This window comes from Poecilia reticulata, chromosome 21, assembly GCF_904066995.2.
Source record: "Poecilia reticulata chromosome 21, P_reticulata-male-v2, whole genome shotgun sequence".
NCBI classification, from domain to species: Eukaryota; Metazoa; Chordata; class Actinopteri; order Cyprinodontiformes; family Poeciliidae; genus Poecilia; species Poecilia reticulata.
In genome coordinates, this window is record NC_088850.1 from 3962369 (window position 1) to 3976504 (window position 14136).

The 14136-nt window shown below is 37.5% G+C and overlaps 1 protein-coding gene across 3 annotated transcripts in view; it reads right to left on the reverse strand.

Annotated features, from left to right (window-relative positions):
- The window catches only part of fam184ab (family with sequence similarity 184 member Ab), a 135415-nt gene extending 123288 nt beyond the window's left edge, over positions 1–12127 (reverse strand). The window contains exon 1 of one of the 3 annotated variants that reach the window (XM_008397242.3): positions 11436–12127. In XM_008397242.3, coding sequence (XP_008395464.2) covers positions 11436–11591 — 156 coding nt within the window. In that variant the 5' untranslated portion in view covers positions 11592–12127. The remainder of the gene's footprint in view (positions 1–11435) is intronic. The other 2 variants (XM_008397243.3, XM_008397244.3) reach the window with 2 other exon arrangements.
- Between the last annotated feature and the right edge of the window lie 2009 nt (positions 12128–14136).

Genomic DNA, 14136 nt, shown 5'->3' on the forward strand with positions numbered 1-14136 from the left:
CACGAACAGTAAAAAGCACAGAGAAGGCGTTTACCGACACGGAGACAGGTGGAAGACGCTGACAGCCTCTTAGGAGGCTCTGTCTGACAAATCAGGTACGCATTACAGCCAGCTGTGCATCGGAGCAGCGCCGTGTCCTGCCTGTAACACCCACATGAAATACTGCAGCATCAGCCAATTAAACAGGCCAGAAAAAGGAGGAAGCAATATGGTTTACGGCTGTCCAAAGGCGGGGGAAACCTTGAAGGTCAATGTTAGCAGTGACTCATCAAATCCACACTTCCACTGTGTGTGGATTGTGTTTTTATATCTGTGGACAAAGCTCCAGGCTGGACCCCGTCGTCCTGCATGCGAGTGTGTTGGGGTGTATCTAAATGCAACCTGACAGTGAGTTGTGACAATAAGTGATGAAGCTTCCTGCAGAGGTTAATAAGCTGTACGTCTCACAGCAGTAGCAGTAGGCCAACACACACGCGCACACCCACAAACACACACACACCTACACAGACACACACACGCACCTCTCTCTTGAGCCTTCTTCCCCAGAAAACTATTTTTAGGAATTAAGAAGCTGAATGAGTTGGAGAGTATTTTGAGGAGCAATCTGTTACATCCCTAAACTCTGGAAACTATCGCAACCAAAACGGTTCATAATAGCAGCAAATAAAAGGAACCAGACATTTTCTATATTTCTACTGTTTACCAAACTAAAACTAGCCAATTTCTCAGGTACAGATTTCTGACTGATTTCAAATATGTAAATAAATTAGATCAAGTCATCACATTCAGAATGAATTTTGAAGTAATGTGCTGCTAAAACTGTCAAATTCAATAAACCAGAATATGCATTCTTATGACAGACTTTCTGCAGGTTTCACCAAATCAAATTTAAGACTTTTTAAGACCATTATGAAAGAAATTTAAGACCTTTAACATGACAGAAATTTAGAAGAAACTCGCATACTTTGCGATGCTCATTACAGTCTTAACCTCCTGTAGTGCTGAGCTTTTTGGGCAGAATGAACGTAGCATCACATCTGCATCTATCCATAAAAAAAATCTAGCTAAGCTAGCAAGGGCATGTTAGCAAGTAGTTACCGGTACCCTCAACCGCCTCGACTCCCAGAATGCAGCGAAGATGTCTGCAAATGACCTTTGCCTGACCAAAAAGTCCAGTGAGAAAAAAATATAAAGCTACACAGAATATACAAGAAATACAACAAAATTTAAGACCTGTATTTACATTTTTTAAATGAATTTAAGATATTTTAAGGCCTTAAAACATATGCATTTAAGACGTTTTAAGAACGAGCAGACACCCTGCATGAGGCTTATTTGTCAGATTAAAATTATAATAATATTCTTTAAGCAGGTATTAAACATAGTGTAGATTTAGCCCACATTTCTGTACTGAACATTTGTTGCTTTATTGCTATGAGGTAATATTCTCATTTAAAATGTTGTGATTTCTTTATTTTAAGGGTGTTGATGGCACTAGTGGCCTTTTTTCAATAGTAGCTGTACAGGAAGAAGAGCAGCGAGAAGAACTTGAAGTAGAAGACCTGATTGTCTGAAAGGCCATTCAGTGATACATGATTATAGGGAGCCGGCGCAGAGACGGATGGATGGAAACAACTTTTAGACAAATGGAAGAGAGGAAATCAACTTAATCATTTCTCCACACCTGAAAACACTTAAATCCCAGACTTTTTCTGGCTGTGCAGAAACATAATCACTGCAATCACTCTGGAGAACAATTGACTGCTGTAATCAATGTAACAGCCATTAATACAAGCAAAATATATTCAACAGTTGTTGAAGAAGTACTTGAGAAAATGCTTGAACAGTTTTACTTTGCTGCGATTAAAAGTACAGCTGGTATTGCTGTAATGTATCTACATTTACTTATATTTATACGTCTTCATTTCTATAACCATCTTTAATCATCTTTTGCTTGTTTCTGTCAACTCTTCATAAGCGATCTGAACGTAGAGCAGCGACCTCACAGAGACAGAAATAACCCACGATGTGATCTGGTGGCATTAAATAGGCTGATCAAATTAATGACATTAACTGAACACATACAATTACTACATGCTGTGATCTTCTTAGGGAGGCGGGTGGTCCTGTTGGCCCCCCTTGGATAGTATTAGGGGGGAGCAAACAAACAAAAACATTTAATAATTTAATTCAATAAATATTTGATGTGCATCACCAGAACATGCTCAATCAATAAATATGTTTTTCTTCACGTTTCCAGTTCTGTTCAGTAAATCCATCCATCCATTTTCTTGCACCCTTTTTCCCTCAGTGGGGTCGGGAGGGGTGCTGGTGCCCATCTCCAGCCAACGTTTCGGGCGAGAGGCGGGGTCACCCTGGACAGGTCGCCAGTCTGTCGCAGGGCAACACAGAGACACACAGGACACACAACCATGCACACACACACACTCACACTTAGGGGCAATTTGGAGAGGCCAATTAACCTGACAGTCATGTTTTTGGACTGTGGGAGGAAACCGGAGTACCCGGAGAAAACCCACGCATGCACAGGGAGAACATGCAAACTCCATGCAGAAAGACCCCAGGCCGGGAATCGAACCCAGAACCTTCTTGCTGCAAGGCAACAGCTCTACCAACTGCGCCACTGTGCAGCCCCTGTTCAGTAAAAAAGTTGCTAAAGAAATAAACTCTGCAAACTATGAACATTTTCTGTTATATTTATTCCAAACTAAACAAAACCCACAGTTCAAAAAACAAAACTCTTAACAAGCCAAGCCGCTCTAGATTTTAACGAGTTCTTCTAACCCTGAATGACCTGCGGTCTGCGTTATCGGATATCTCCAATGCTTACAGTAAAACTGGACAGAAATCCCTACATAATGTATCGATGATCCTTTTTCAGAGGCTTGAAATCAAATTTAGCACAAAGCAGAGTTTCACAGAGGATGTTCACAAACTGGAACAACATATTTGGATTCAATGACACAACTGTTACCTTTATGCATTTAGCATAACAACAGAGGCTTATAAACACTTCTGTGCTACAAAACGTTTCGTTTATTGGGGTGTAGTGGCATAAAAATAAAAACAAAAGGTTTTATTTGTACATCTGAAGAAACAGCAGGCTCATGAAACAGGAGTGGGCATTTATTGCATCATTTAACGTGGCAATAAGTTACATTAATGATTTGCTGCAATAAATTCCAATTAATGTTTAAAACCGTCCAAAACTGTCCGTATTGTTAAGACTGTTAGTTTTAGTATCGTCTTCACTGTTGGTTCAATGAGAGCATCAATCAATATCAATATATTTGAAAATATAACTAAATGCAGTTAAAATATGGAGTCAATACAAATTACACTTTTTTTATCTGACTAAAGAAGTGCATTACAAATAGGAATGTTTTTAAAATGTAGTATTTGTGTTTTGGGGGCTATAATCACTTTGCCATGAAGTAACAGAAATACAATTACCTAAAAAATTAAGTAGTAAATGGTTCTTATCGTCACTTTTATCATTATCATAATAGTACCACAGAATATCGTGATAAAACTTACCCACCACTATTCATAATGGAAGAGCATCAAAACCGAAACACAAACTTCAGAGACTAAATCTGTTTAATTTCCTCTGAAACACATTTTCAATTCACCAATTTAAGGAAAATGGGAGTAAAAATCCAAAGTGTGTGGATGTTTTTCTTCATTTAACAGGTCATTTAGCAGCTGTGGCAGCGTTTAAAAGGATAATTTGTTGACGATGTTGAAGAAATAGCAGAGAGAGATTAAAGTCAGTGTGTCGGGTATCTGGTCTCAGTGAGGATCTGACCATCTGCTTTCTAATCCTGCCCTCCCCTCGCTGCACGGATCGCTGCACTACCACCCCTGAATTATGGCATCAGCTCACACATCTTTCTGCCAACTGAGGACGGTAGATTCGGTGCTTTAGTAGAAAAGCCAAGAACCGGATTCCTATCTCATGCAGTCAATTTAAGTTTTATAAATTAGATATCAAATTACTGTTTTTGTTTTTAGATTTGTGTGAACTTAGCTTTGATCATTTAAGAGAAAAATTAATGAATATAAATGCAAAAAGGAACTACTCCATTACAGATGTCCTACTGCGCTTCCTTAAACTATTACATTAAATGATATTATTTATTCATGTTATTAAAGTCTTGTGAAGATATTCTACAACAGGGATAATGTAAAAAACTAAATCGTGTTTTTAAATGCCTCTCTCAAACATGCTGTATAAACCCGATTGGTTTGAGAAAGTAAAAAAAGAAAAATCTGAATATTTTTTTGCCAAATTGTCTGGCATTTAGCGAGTAGAAATTATTTTGGTGATTCAAATTAATCTAAAACAAAATAAATTTGGTCTAATTTAACTTCTCACAGTGAGAAAGTGTTTTGATTATTTCCCAATTTAGGCTTTTAATCAAATGTTAGATTTCACTTTATTACAAAGCTGGTCAGTTTAAATATCAAGAACTTGCAAGGAGTATAAACATAAATCAACCTTGAAAACATCCCACTGAAATTCAAGGATTTCAAGCACCCAAACAGGCCCTGGTAAAAAGAAAAAAAAAATAAAGACACACAAAGACTTTTCACAAATTAAAGTTGACGCAAAACTGTCTCCCTGTCAGCCTTGATAAACAACAGATGAAATAATGAATATTCAGCACATCAGCAACATGTTTGTTCCTTATTTATAATGTCTGGTTTTTAATGCATATAAAATTTGGTTAAAAATCAGTGGTGGGAATCAAATTTAAGATCTAAATATCAATAATAATAATATAGTCACAAAGTGTTGCCTTGATGGAACGTAAAATGTCGACATCTGAATATTTATTTATTTTTGAGACATCAACAAAAGAAAGTATTTAAATGTAGTTGTCTATTTAAGAAGGAAACAATGCCACACACACACACACACACACACACACACACACACACACACACACAGAGAGAGAGAGAGTCAACACAACTGTATTTGACTGTCTCTTTGAATCCTTCATCAGGAAAAACATGAGAGCTCAGAGGTCTATTTCTGACTCACTTGAAGACGAAAGTCAGTCAGGCATTGCTGATGACACACACACACACACACACACACACACACACACACACACATTACTTTCTACATCATTGTCTTGATGAAGTAAGCAGACATGTTGCATTGGACTTCCCAAACCTCAGGTCTGACAAGAGCTACACGCAACAGCTCTGAACTATAATTTATATAAAACGCGTTGCCATGGCAGCAAAGCCTCTGCGCTGCCTCCTTAACAATAAATCCAACCTTTTCGAACAGAAATAAAAACTCAGAAAATAAAGCCTTCAAAAGGAAGAGAAAAAAAACCGAACAGAGGCTGAACAAGAAGGCGATGAGAACTGCTTTGTGGGATTAAAGATTACTGCGAGGAGTCTTAAATAACGGCGGTGGCCAACAGGCCCTTCATCACAAATCATGAGGTTCAGAGCCGCTGCAATCAATGACCCACTCACTCCCTATGCATGAAACGCCTATAGAGACGATACGTCAGGAGCACAGGGATGGAAACCGTCTTTCTGTAAGGCTGTGAGGTTTAAAATTATGACAAAAAGATGATAAAATAGGCAGGAAATGGTTTATGGAAATATTAAACGAGGAGGCTGGTTGGTCCAAATACGAGATCAAACATAAACAAATAATCGGATTAATCGTGATAAATCAATTACTGAAATAATCTTCAACTAATCAAGTACCCGATTAATCGTTAACTTGAGTACACAGACTAGCTACATAAATAGCTAACTGCTGAAAAAACAATACATTCAGATAAAGATGCCCACTCATTTGTCATAAAAAATTCTCATGATAAGAATTTTGATTTATTGTTACTGATGTTAAATTTGTGTGATCAGAAATGTTTATTGGCAATTTTCTCCACTTTTTGCATCAATAAGCATCAGTAAATTCAAAACAGTGATATAAATCACACTTTTTAATAATGGCATCCTGAAGAAACCCATTCCAGATGAGGAACAACATTAGTGTCTGTGGCGCCAGGAATGCTGTACCATGCACTCACCGTCCGGCAAAATTATTTATTACCCAAAAAAATGAGTAATAAATAGTTATTTTATCATAATCTTTATTGCCATCATGCTACTTCAAAATGTTGTGATTTCCCAAACATTTCGGTCCCTGTGGGTTTGTCCTCTGCAGCTGGAAATCTCTCAGCCTGGGATGTCAGAGGGTTGGGGAGGCGGATCGGTGAGGTTTCAAGGTTGATATTTATTCCTGAACGCCTCTCCCGCTCAGCGGAGATCAGCGGTCAGTGTGAGCAGCAGATGGCCTGAACGCTGCCGGCCGATTCCCCAGCTTTGTTGTTGTGGCCTCGCTCAACACGGCGCAGGAGAGAGGCGAGGCGCAGACGTGTCGCCGGTGGGAATGTGTGCGGCCTGCCTCATGAAAATACCATCTACTGTTGTTCCAGTTCCCAGAAACAACGTCATACAAACTTTATGGTTCAGTTTTCTCTTGTCAGCCATTTTTAAACTGCCAATTTTGTCCTGTCGCAAGGGCTTTAAAAGGATGATAATTTTGTCTCCTTTCACTCCGATAATGAACTGGGATCTATGGATGTGTTCACACCAGTCCAGTCTGGTCCGCTTTAATCAAACTCTAGTTTGTTCTTCTAGAAAGTCTGGTTTGTTTGAGGAGATCTGAATGACAAATCAAACTCTGGTCCACCTACAAACTCAGGCCTCGGTAAATAAATCAATTCATTACATGATAAATTAAAAGGAGCTCAATAATTTACATTGGCATTATTTACCGTTTCTCCCTTTTCATCAGAAACTGGATGATAAAAGTCTTCAGCCTGGTTCTTTGGTCTCATCGTCTTTTTTTTTTTTTGAAGAACAGTTGTTTACAGGTTTCATAATTCATCCATTTTATTTGTCGTTTCTGTTATTTTGTTTTTTATTTTAGATATTTTAAATGTCTTCCAGCTCCAGAGTTAAATATTCCCCAGAATTTAAAGTTTATTGATCTTTGAAAATATGTTCATGCAAAATCATCCCATTATCATTATTTTACTTAAAAATGGTCTCTAAATAACAATATTATCGTTTATCACAATAATTTTGCTGGACAATTACCAAGCGGACGGGAGACTGCTCCAAAAACAGGAAGTAGACAACAGCGCATGGCATTCTGGGTAAATAAATACAACAAAAACAAGCACTAGCAGATGGTGTTTGGTTGAGCAGCTGACTACATTTTTGTTTACATTTTGTGAAGAAGGAAGTTGAGCTCAGGGTCTTCTTCTGAGGATTTTGTGTCATTGCCTTCAGTGGTTCTTACTGCAGCGCCACCACAGGCGAGGAGGGGAACAAGTTTTCAAAGGGTTTGGATTATTTGACAGTGCAGAGTGAAATTGGACCTCTTCCTGAAAATGTAACTAAAGTTGCCATTTTCTACCACGCTATCTGTCAGGTGTGAAAACTCCCTATAAGACATACAACAACACTTTGGGGTCGTAGTATGGAAATGCCTCCAGAAAAAGTCTTATGCAGATCTTCACTCCTCTATTCTTGAAAAATTAACAGAAAAAACACAAAATGGCTGACAGAACATTTAAAGCAGACAACATAAAGACGAGCTTTTTGAAGAAATCTGTGAGCCTGGGTTGTTATTTCTGAACCAAAACATGAATCCAAGTCAGCCATCTTCCACAACATTAAAAATAAACTTTACACGTGTCATATTCCTCCCATGTCTTGATCATCTCATTGTGATGACGTAGCACCAGCTGACTGGGCCTCTGTTGAATTATGTCTGTCACTTTAAAGTGGGACAACATTTGTACAAAACCTTCTTTATGTGACATATTTTTATTGAAATAGAAATCAGTTTTCACTTGAGGCTTTTTTTTTTTTTTTTTATCAAAAAAGCCAAATTTTGTTTATCATGATTGATTTGTAAAACCAATAAAAATGGTAAAACATCCAAGAGGGTGAATACTTTCCATAGTCTCTGTATATTGCAGCCTTAACTTCAACCAAAATGGGTTCAATCTTTCATGTTTGACCTATAAATGATGATGGAAATTGTTGTGGATAACAATAGTCATTGTTAAAACTTTAACTGGACCGAAACTGTTTATATTTTCCATCTGGTTTGTTTCTGTTTATATTTACCATCTAGAAATGAGTAAATTTCATATTCTGCTTGCATCACCTTCAGTAGTTAAGTGAGTTGCCAGTAGAGTGAGACTGTATGCTTACTGAAGCTTACTCAACCGATTTTTCTCTCTCTGACTGCCAAGCAATGAGTTTATTCCACACTTTTTCCCCCTTATTTTTCACTGGAAATATGGCAATTTTAAGTTCTACCCTTCACATCTATGCATTTATTGTTAGCAAATCTTCCTAAAATATCTGCAGCGCTTTCTTACGCACGTCGAACATTTTCATGTTTCATATGTGTGGAATAAAATCAATAAAAGTTATGAAGGAATAAATTGTGGGGGAAAAAAGAAGAAATGATTAACAAAATAGGAAAAGCTGTCCAAGATACGTTGCTATAATGATGAAAAACTAAATCTAAAGAGATTTTCCCTGATCTCAGAAAGCTCTGGCTGGCAGCTTTAAGTATAGTTTTGCTTTAAAATTATTTTAATTCTTGAAAAATGAGGATTTCTTTGCAGCTTGACTTATTTTTAAGAAGTTTTTTTATTATGTTACTATTTGATACAGTTGAATGCTTGGAAAGTTGGTTATAAATGTAAAAGCTAAAACTAAATGAATCATAAATTACACAATTCAACAACTTTTTTATATATATATAATTCAATTCAAAAACAATGACATGCTAACAGAGATTATATTCCATTGTAGCATCAGTCGTTTGTAAGCACCTCTTTAAATTTCTGTCTGTACGGTTAGAAGGATGTTAGAGTAGGGGAGATCACACTTGCCCGTTATAATCAATGTACGAGATGGTTTGAACTTCCTCCTTTTTCCCCTGCTTTGCATCCATGAAGCCTCCTTTTCAACTCCTCATAGTTCAGGTATTAATTGAGCTTTCAAGATGCTAATTAGCTGCTCTGGTTCCAAAAAACGATGCCTTGTCATCGCGGTTACCATAGCAACGGCACCGAAGCAAAAAAAGCTGAGGACAAAAATTGCACAGCATTTTTGCATGTTTGGAGTAATCGTCAAAACATGCAACGGCTCAAATAAAACAAACAAAAGTTGACAAAAAGAACAAACCAAAGCTAACGTAACGGAGCTACTCCAACATGCTAGCTCTTGCAAACCCTGCAAAAAGCAGATTTATGCTGAGAGTCAGCAATGGATCCTCCCTAACACACGCTTTAGATCACAGAAAAGCCACCTGACAAACATTTAAGGCTCCATAATGACAGACTGGGGGCCCAAACGTGCCTTAGCAGGACTGAATCTTCCAGAGCGATCGCTACACTTTGTTAGACGTTTTCATTTTGGTAAGAGTCGGATGAGAGCTGTGATCCTCGGGGCAAAAGATTGTTTCATATCCATTTGAAATGCCAGTGAAAGCCCACAAGTAGATCATCCCAGCCATCTGGCTAAAAACAAATCCCTCAGAACGAGCTCCGAAATTAATACACAAGCAATACCCACAGCTTTCCATGCAACTCTGGATATTCACTTTATTTTGGATTTTAACATAGCAACTCCACAGTAGTTTAAACTATTCCAAGTGGGAAAACTGTGACGAAAAGAAATGTTTGACTGCAAAACGATAAAAATTAGAAACGTGTGATTTTTTTTTCTATTCAGTCCATCTCTAGTTGAGTCGTTATAAATTAGAATATCAACAAAACCTTGGTTTATTTTAGTAACTTGGTGTAAAACGTGAAAATATACTAATTAGAAACAGAGTTGTGTTATTTAGAAAGTTTAAATAATAAGACAAGAATATTTCTTTACTCCCCACAATTATGAAGAAGGCTGCTCAGCCTCCACTAAGCCGTAAAATATCAATGCTAAAAACTATTGCTGAACGTAAACTACAATATCCAAGCTTATTAATGGAAAGTTAAGTGGAAGGAAAAAATACCATACTGTCAAAAGTATAAACATCTGATTTAATGATCACAGCATCACTGTGTTTGGTGGAAACTCCAGAGAATTCATCAGAATATCATCAAAATGAAAATGAAGCAGCAAGGATAAAGCAGTACCATTAACTATACTCTTCTGTATTAAATTATAATGATACAAAAGATCCAGGTGATCTAAAATTTAGATTTTCATAGCTGTAAGTCTCAGTCGTAAGCAGTAACTCTGAAAAACATTCTAAATGTATCACTCCACACGTAATGAATCTAGAGTTACTGAACTAAATTAACTTTGTTATAATGATATTCAAAATTAATGAGCTGCACCTGTAGAAGTGTTTGTCCTCATAGTGCAGCAGCCTCAGCACACCTGAGTCAAATGAGTTCATTAACTCCAGAAGCTTTTCTAATGGCCCATTCATTGGGTTCAGGTGTGCAGAAGCAGCTACAACAAGGCAGGAATTTTAAATAGGCACATTTATTATTTAAAGCTTGTAGAAGTCAAACCAAAATTAGGTCATAGTCAGAGGTGGGTAGAGTACCCAAAACTGTACTCAAGTAAGAGTTGGACTGCTTCAACATATTTTTACTCAAGCTAAAGTAAAAAGTCAACATCTAAGAAATTACTCAAGAGTAAAAAAGTATTTGGTAGAAAGTACTGAGTAACTGATCAAATGATCAATCATTTGATTTTTAAAAGTTACATCAGATGGAAAAAAAATGTAAAGACAAGTGAAAATTTTGGAATTTTAAGGACCAAAATGACAATAATTCATACAAGTAACAAAAAATAATCGGGCAAAAGAAAATTTTCCCAAATCAGTTTCTTTCAATAAGAAACTTTAACAAAAACTGCAGGTGTGTGTTAAAACATGTTTGCTTTTCCACTCGGTGGGTAGAAAATCCAGACATTTTACTCAAGCATAGCATACTTCAAAAATAAATTGATTCAAGTAAAAGTACAGCATAGGATAAATACTTCTAACTTTAAGTTACTCAAGTAAATGTAATTAACTACTAACTCTGGTCATAATAATGATCAAAGATGTTTTAATAAATTAAAACTTTTAAATTAATGAGGAACATTTAAGTGTTTCCCTTTTAATTTTTTGGCAAGTTAGTCTTAAAGTAGAAACTTTCATATTTAATTTCATACAAATTGACTTACAAAGTTATATTTAATCATAATGAACCCCGAATGTACTAGAATATACCTGAAATCCAGTGGGAAGTCACAATTTTCTTGCATCCATTTGTTTTGTTCAATATTTAAATATTTCTTGTTAAATGTGAGGAAATTATAATGGAGTCCGGTGGAAGAATTCTGCTTACCTTGGTTAGCTGTGCGATCTTCTTGCTCATCCTCAGGTGCAGGTCCTGGGTATATTCCATGGCGACGCCGGACTGGAAGGAGGCGGTGGATGATGGAGTAAATTTCCCCTGACCGGTAGGGCAGTAATACTGCTGCCAGCCCGACCCAGTCGCCATCTTCACGATGATGCTTTAGTGAGATAAGGGCAGCGATGGTTAACTGGACGGGGGGCTAGACGGTGCAGAGACGCACAGAGCTGGGACAGCGTGTTTCAGCGAGGCACGGCAAGAGTTAATCAAAAATATCAAGCCTTTCTGACACACAAACCGCTTTCATTTTGCCCGCTTCCCGTTAATAATAAACTAAAGGGTCAAATTTTACTGATTCAACCCCAGAAGATACCAGCTACTAGCATCGTTTCCGTCCGTTATCAGCGGGTCGTAGTGCGGGCACCTGGCGCTGATGTGGAGCTCCGGTTCTCCGGGTGGCGGGCGGGCGGGCTGCCTCCCTCCCAGTCGGTCACCTTGGTACCGTTTCTCAGCGGCAGCCGTTAGGAGTAATTCCTCCCCGAAGCATTCCGGCTACATTTACCGGACAGAGCGGAGCGGAGACCGGAGGGGATAATGGGAGAGAGTTGGAGAGAGAGCGAAAGACGGGCTCGGCGGTTGGTTGCTGCTCCTCTTGTTGCCATGGATCACCTCAACAGTTTATGCTGCATTCACGAAGGATGGGAGCAGCGCTGCGTTCACGTACCGTCGGAGAGATGAGTTCACGGTTTGTGTTCCAGCAAACAGTGGCGGTTCGAGACCAATTTTTTTGTTAAATTCACTTAAAAGAATAAGTTGGGCTTAAATGTGTTAATCACAAGTTTTGGATTTTGTTGTGGTAGCCTGTTTAATCTGGTATATTCTACTTTTTTTTTTCTCGCGGGACTTTACTGTTACACGAAAGTTTCAGTCATCACACACCCGAGGCGGTTGCTAGCTAGCTTTTTTTACGCCCATCATGGATTAGCACAGATTTACCCAGTTGGGTGGGCGATTTTTGTTTTTTACCATATGATTTATTTATTTGCATTTTTAGTACATTTCTGTCGTACATAAATTCCACCATATTCTCTCAAATCTTCTAGAAAAAAATGGAAAGGTAAGAAAAAAAGACTTTTGAAACTGGTTTCTCAAAAATTCTGAACTTCTGGAGATCACAATTGTACTTGTTTTTAATAATTTTAAAAAATTCTGAGAATTCTCTTTAAATTTCAGAGAAATGTACACATTTTTCTACCTACAATGGCTTTAATATGCCCTTGTAATTCTGTAACTCTGAAGCGGTTGTAGGTATCACTAGAGGTCAATATAGCTATGTAGCCAGCTTTTTTTTTACTCCCATGATGGGAAGTGCAAAATTACTGCTAGATGGGTGGATGATGTTCGTCTTTGTAATTGGTTCACTTCTGTTGCCGATTAGTTTTATTTATTTTAAATGCTTTTAGTACATTTATGTTGTTGTGTTGAAGGTTTTAAATTCCACTGTATTCATGTACCTTTGGAGCCATAAGCTAACACTTGCGTTTCAGTAATGTAAAGACAAACAGTGGTGGTTCTAGATCCAAATTTTCAGATCTCTAGAAGACGCTGAGTGCAACTTCCTTCTAAACAAAATGGAGTAGCGTCATTGTTGGATTTCCTTTTTCTGTCTTATTTAAAAGACCACCAGCTAGCTTTCCCGCTAGTATTCGACTCATTTGGTTTGGTTGTATTTACCCAGAATGCCTTGCGTTATAGTCCACCTTCATTCACATAATATGCATTGAACTGCGCTAGAGTTCCAGTATAGTTTGATGAAAAGGGTAAAAATCCACCATTAATTTCTACATACATTTTTGGATGCATATTTTCCAAAGCCTGAATGTTCAGCTGCTCCATGTTTTTCTTTGGAGGATCGAATCCATATTCTCTTAGCAGGAGTTGCAAGAAAGACTTTCTCAACAACAAAAAGCATTTTAAATCTTTTACAGTACAGTGATAATTCAAAGATAAAACCTCACACCTACAGAGGAAGCTGTTCTGTAAGGAGAATACTAAATAAAGGGCTCCTACAGATGTTTTATGTAAAATTACAGACTCAGCTCTCCAGAGTTCACAGTTCTTTACATTCTAATATAAATACTGAGGCTCATTGTACATTTATGGCACGTTTCTAGTAGGTTTCATAAACCAAACCTTGAAAAACACACAGGAAATAAAAAGAGAGGATGAAATAGCACACCAAATAAAAGAAGGCAAGGAAAGAAGAACACAAACAGCAATAAATGACAAGATTTTAAGGAAGAAAAGAAGGAATGACAGAAGGTAGCAACACAAAACAAAGAAGTAAGCAATAAAATAAGGCTGCAGGACAGGAAGGAAAGGCAAAAGAAAGTAAAGAAATATAATGAGAGAAACAAGGGCTCAAGGAAGGAAGGACACAAAGGAGAAGGAGAGACAGAAGGAAGGAAAGAAAGAAGGGGACAAAGAAGAAAATGAAGGAAGAAAGATAAAATGAATAAATGGCACCAATACAGAAGAGAAGCAAGGAAGGGAGGCACTTTCAGATTGAAATGAAATAAAATCTGGAAATATAAATACTCTTCTTTGTACATTTTCTGTACTCAAACCTCTCCACACCTGGAAAATACCTGAATTAACTTCCAGACCGAGAAACCAAAAAAAATCAGAGTAA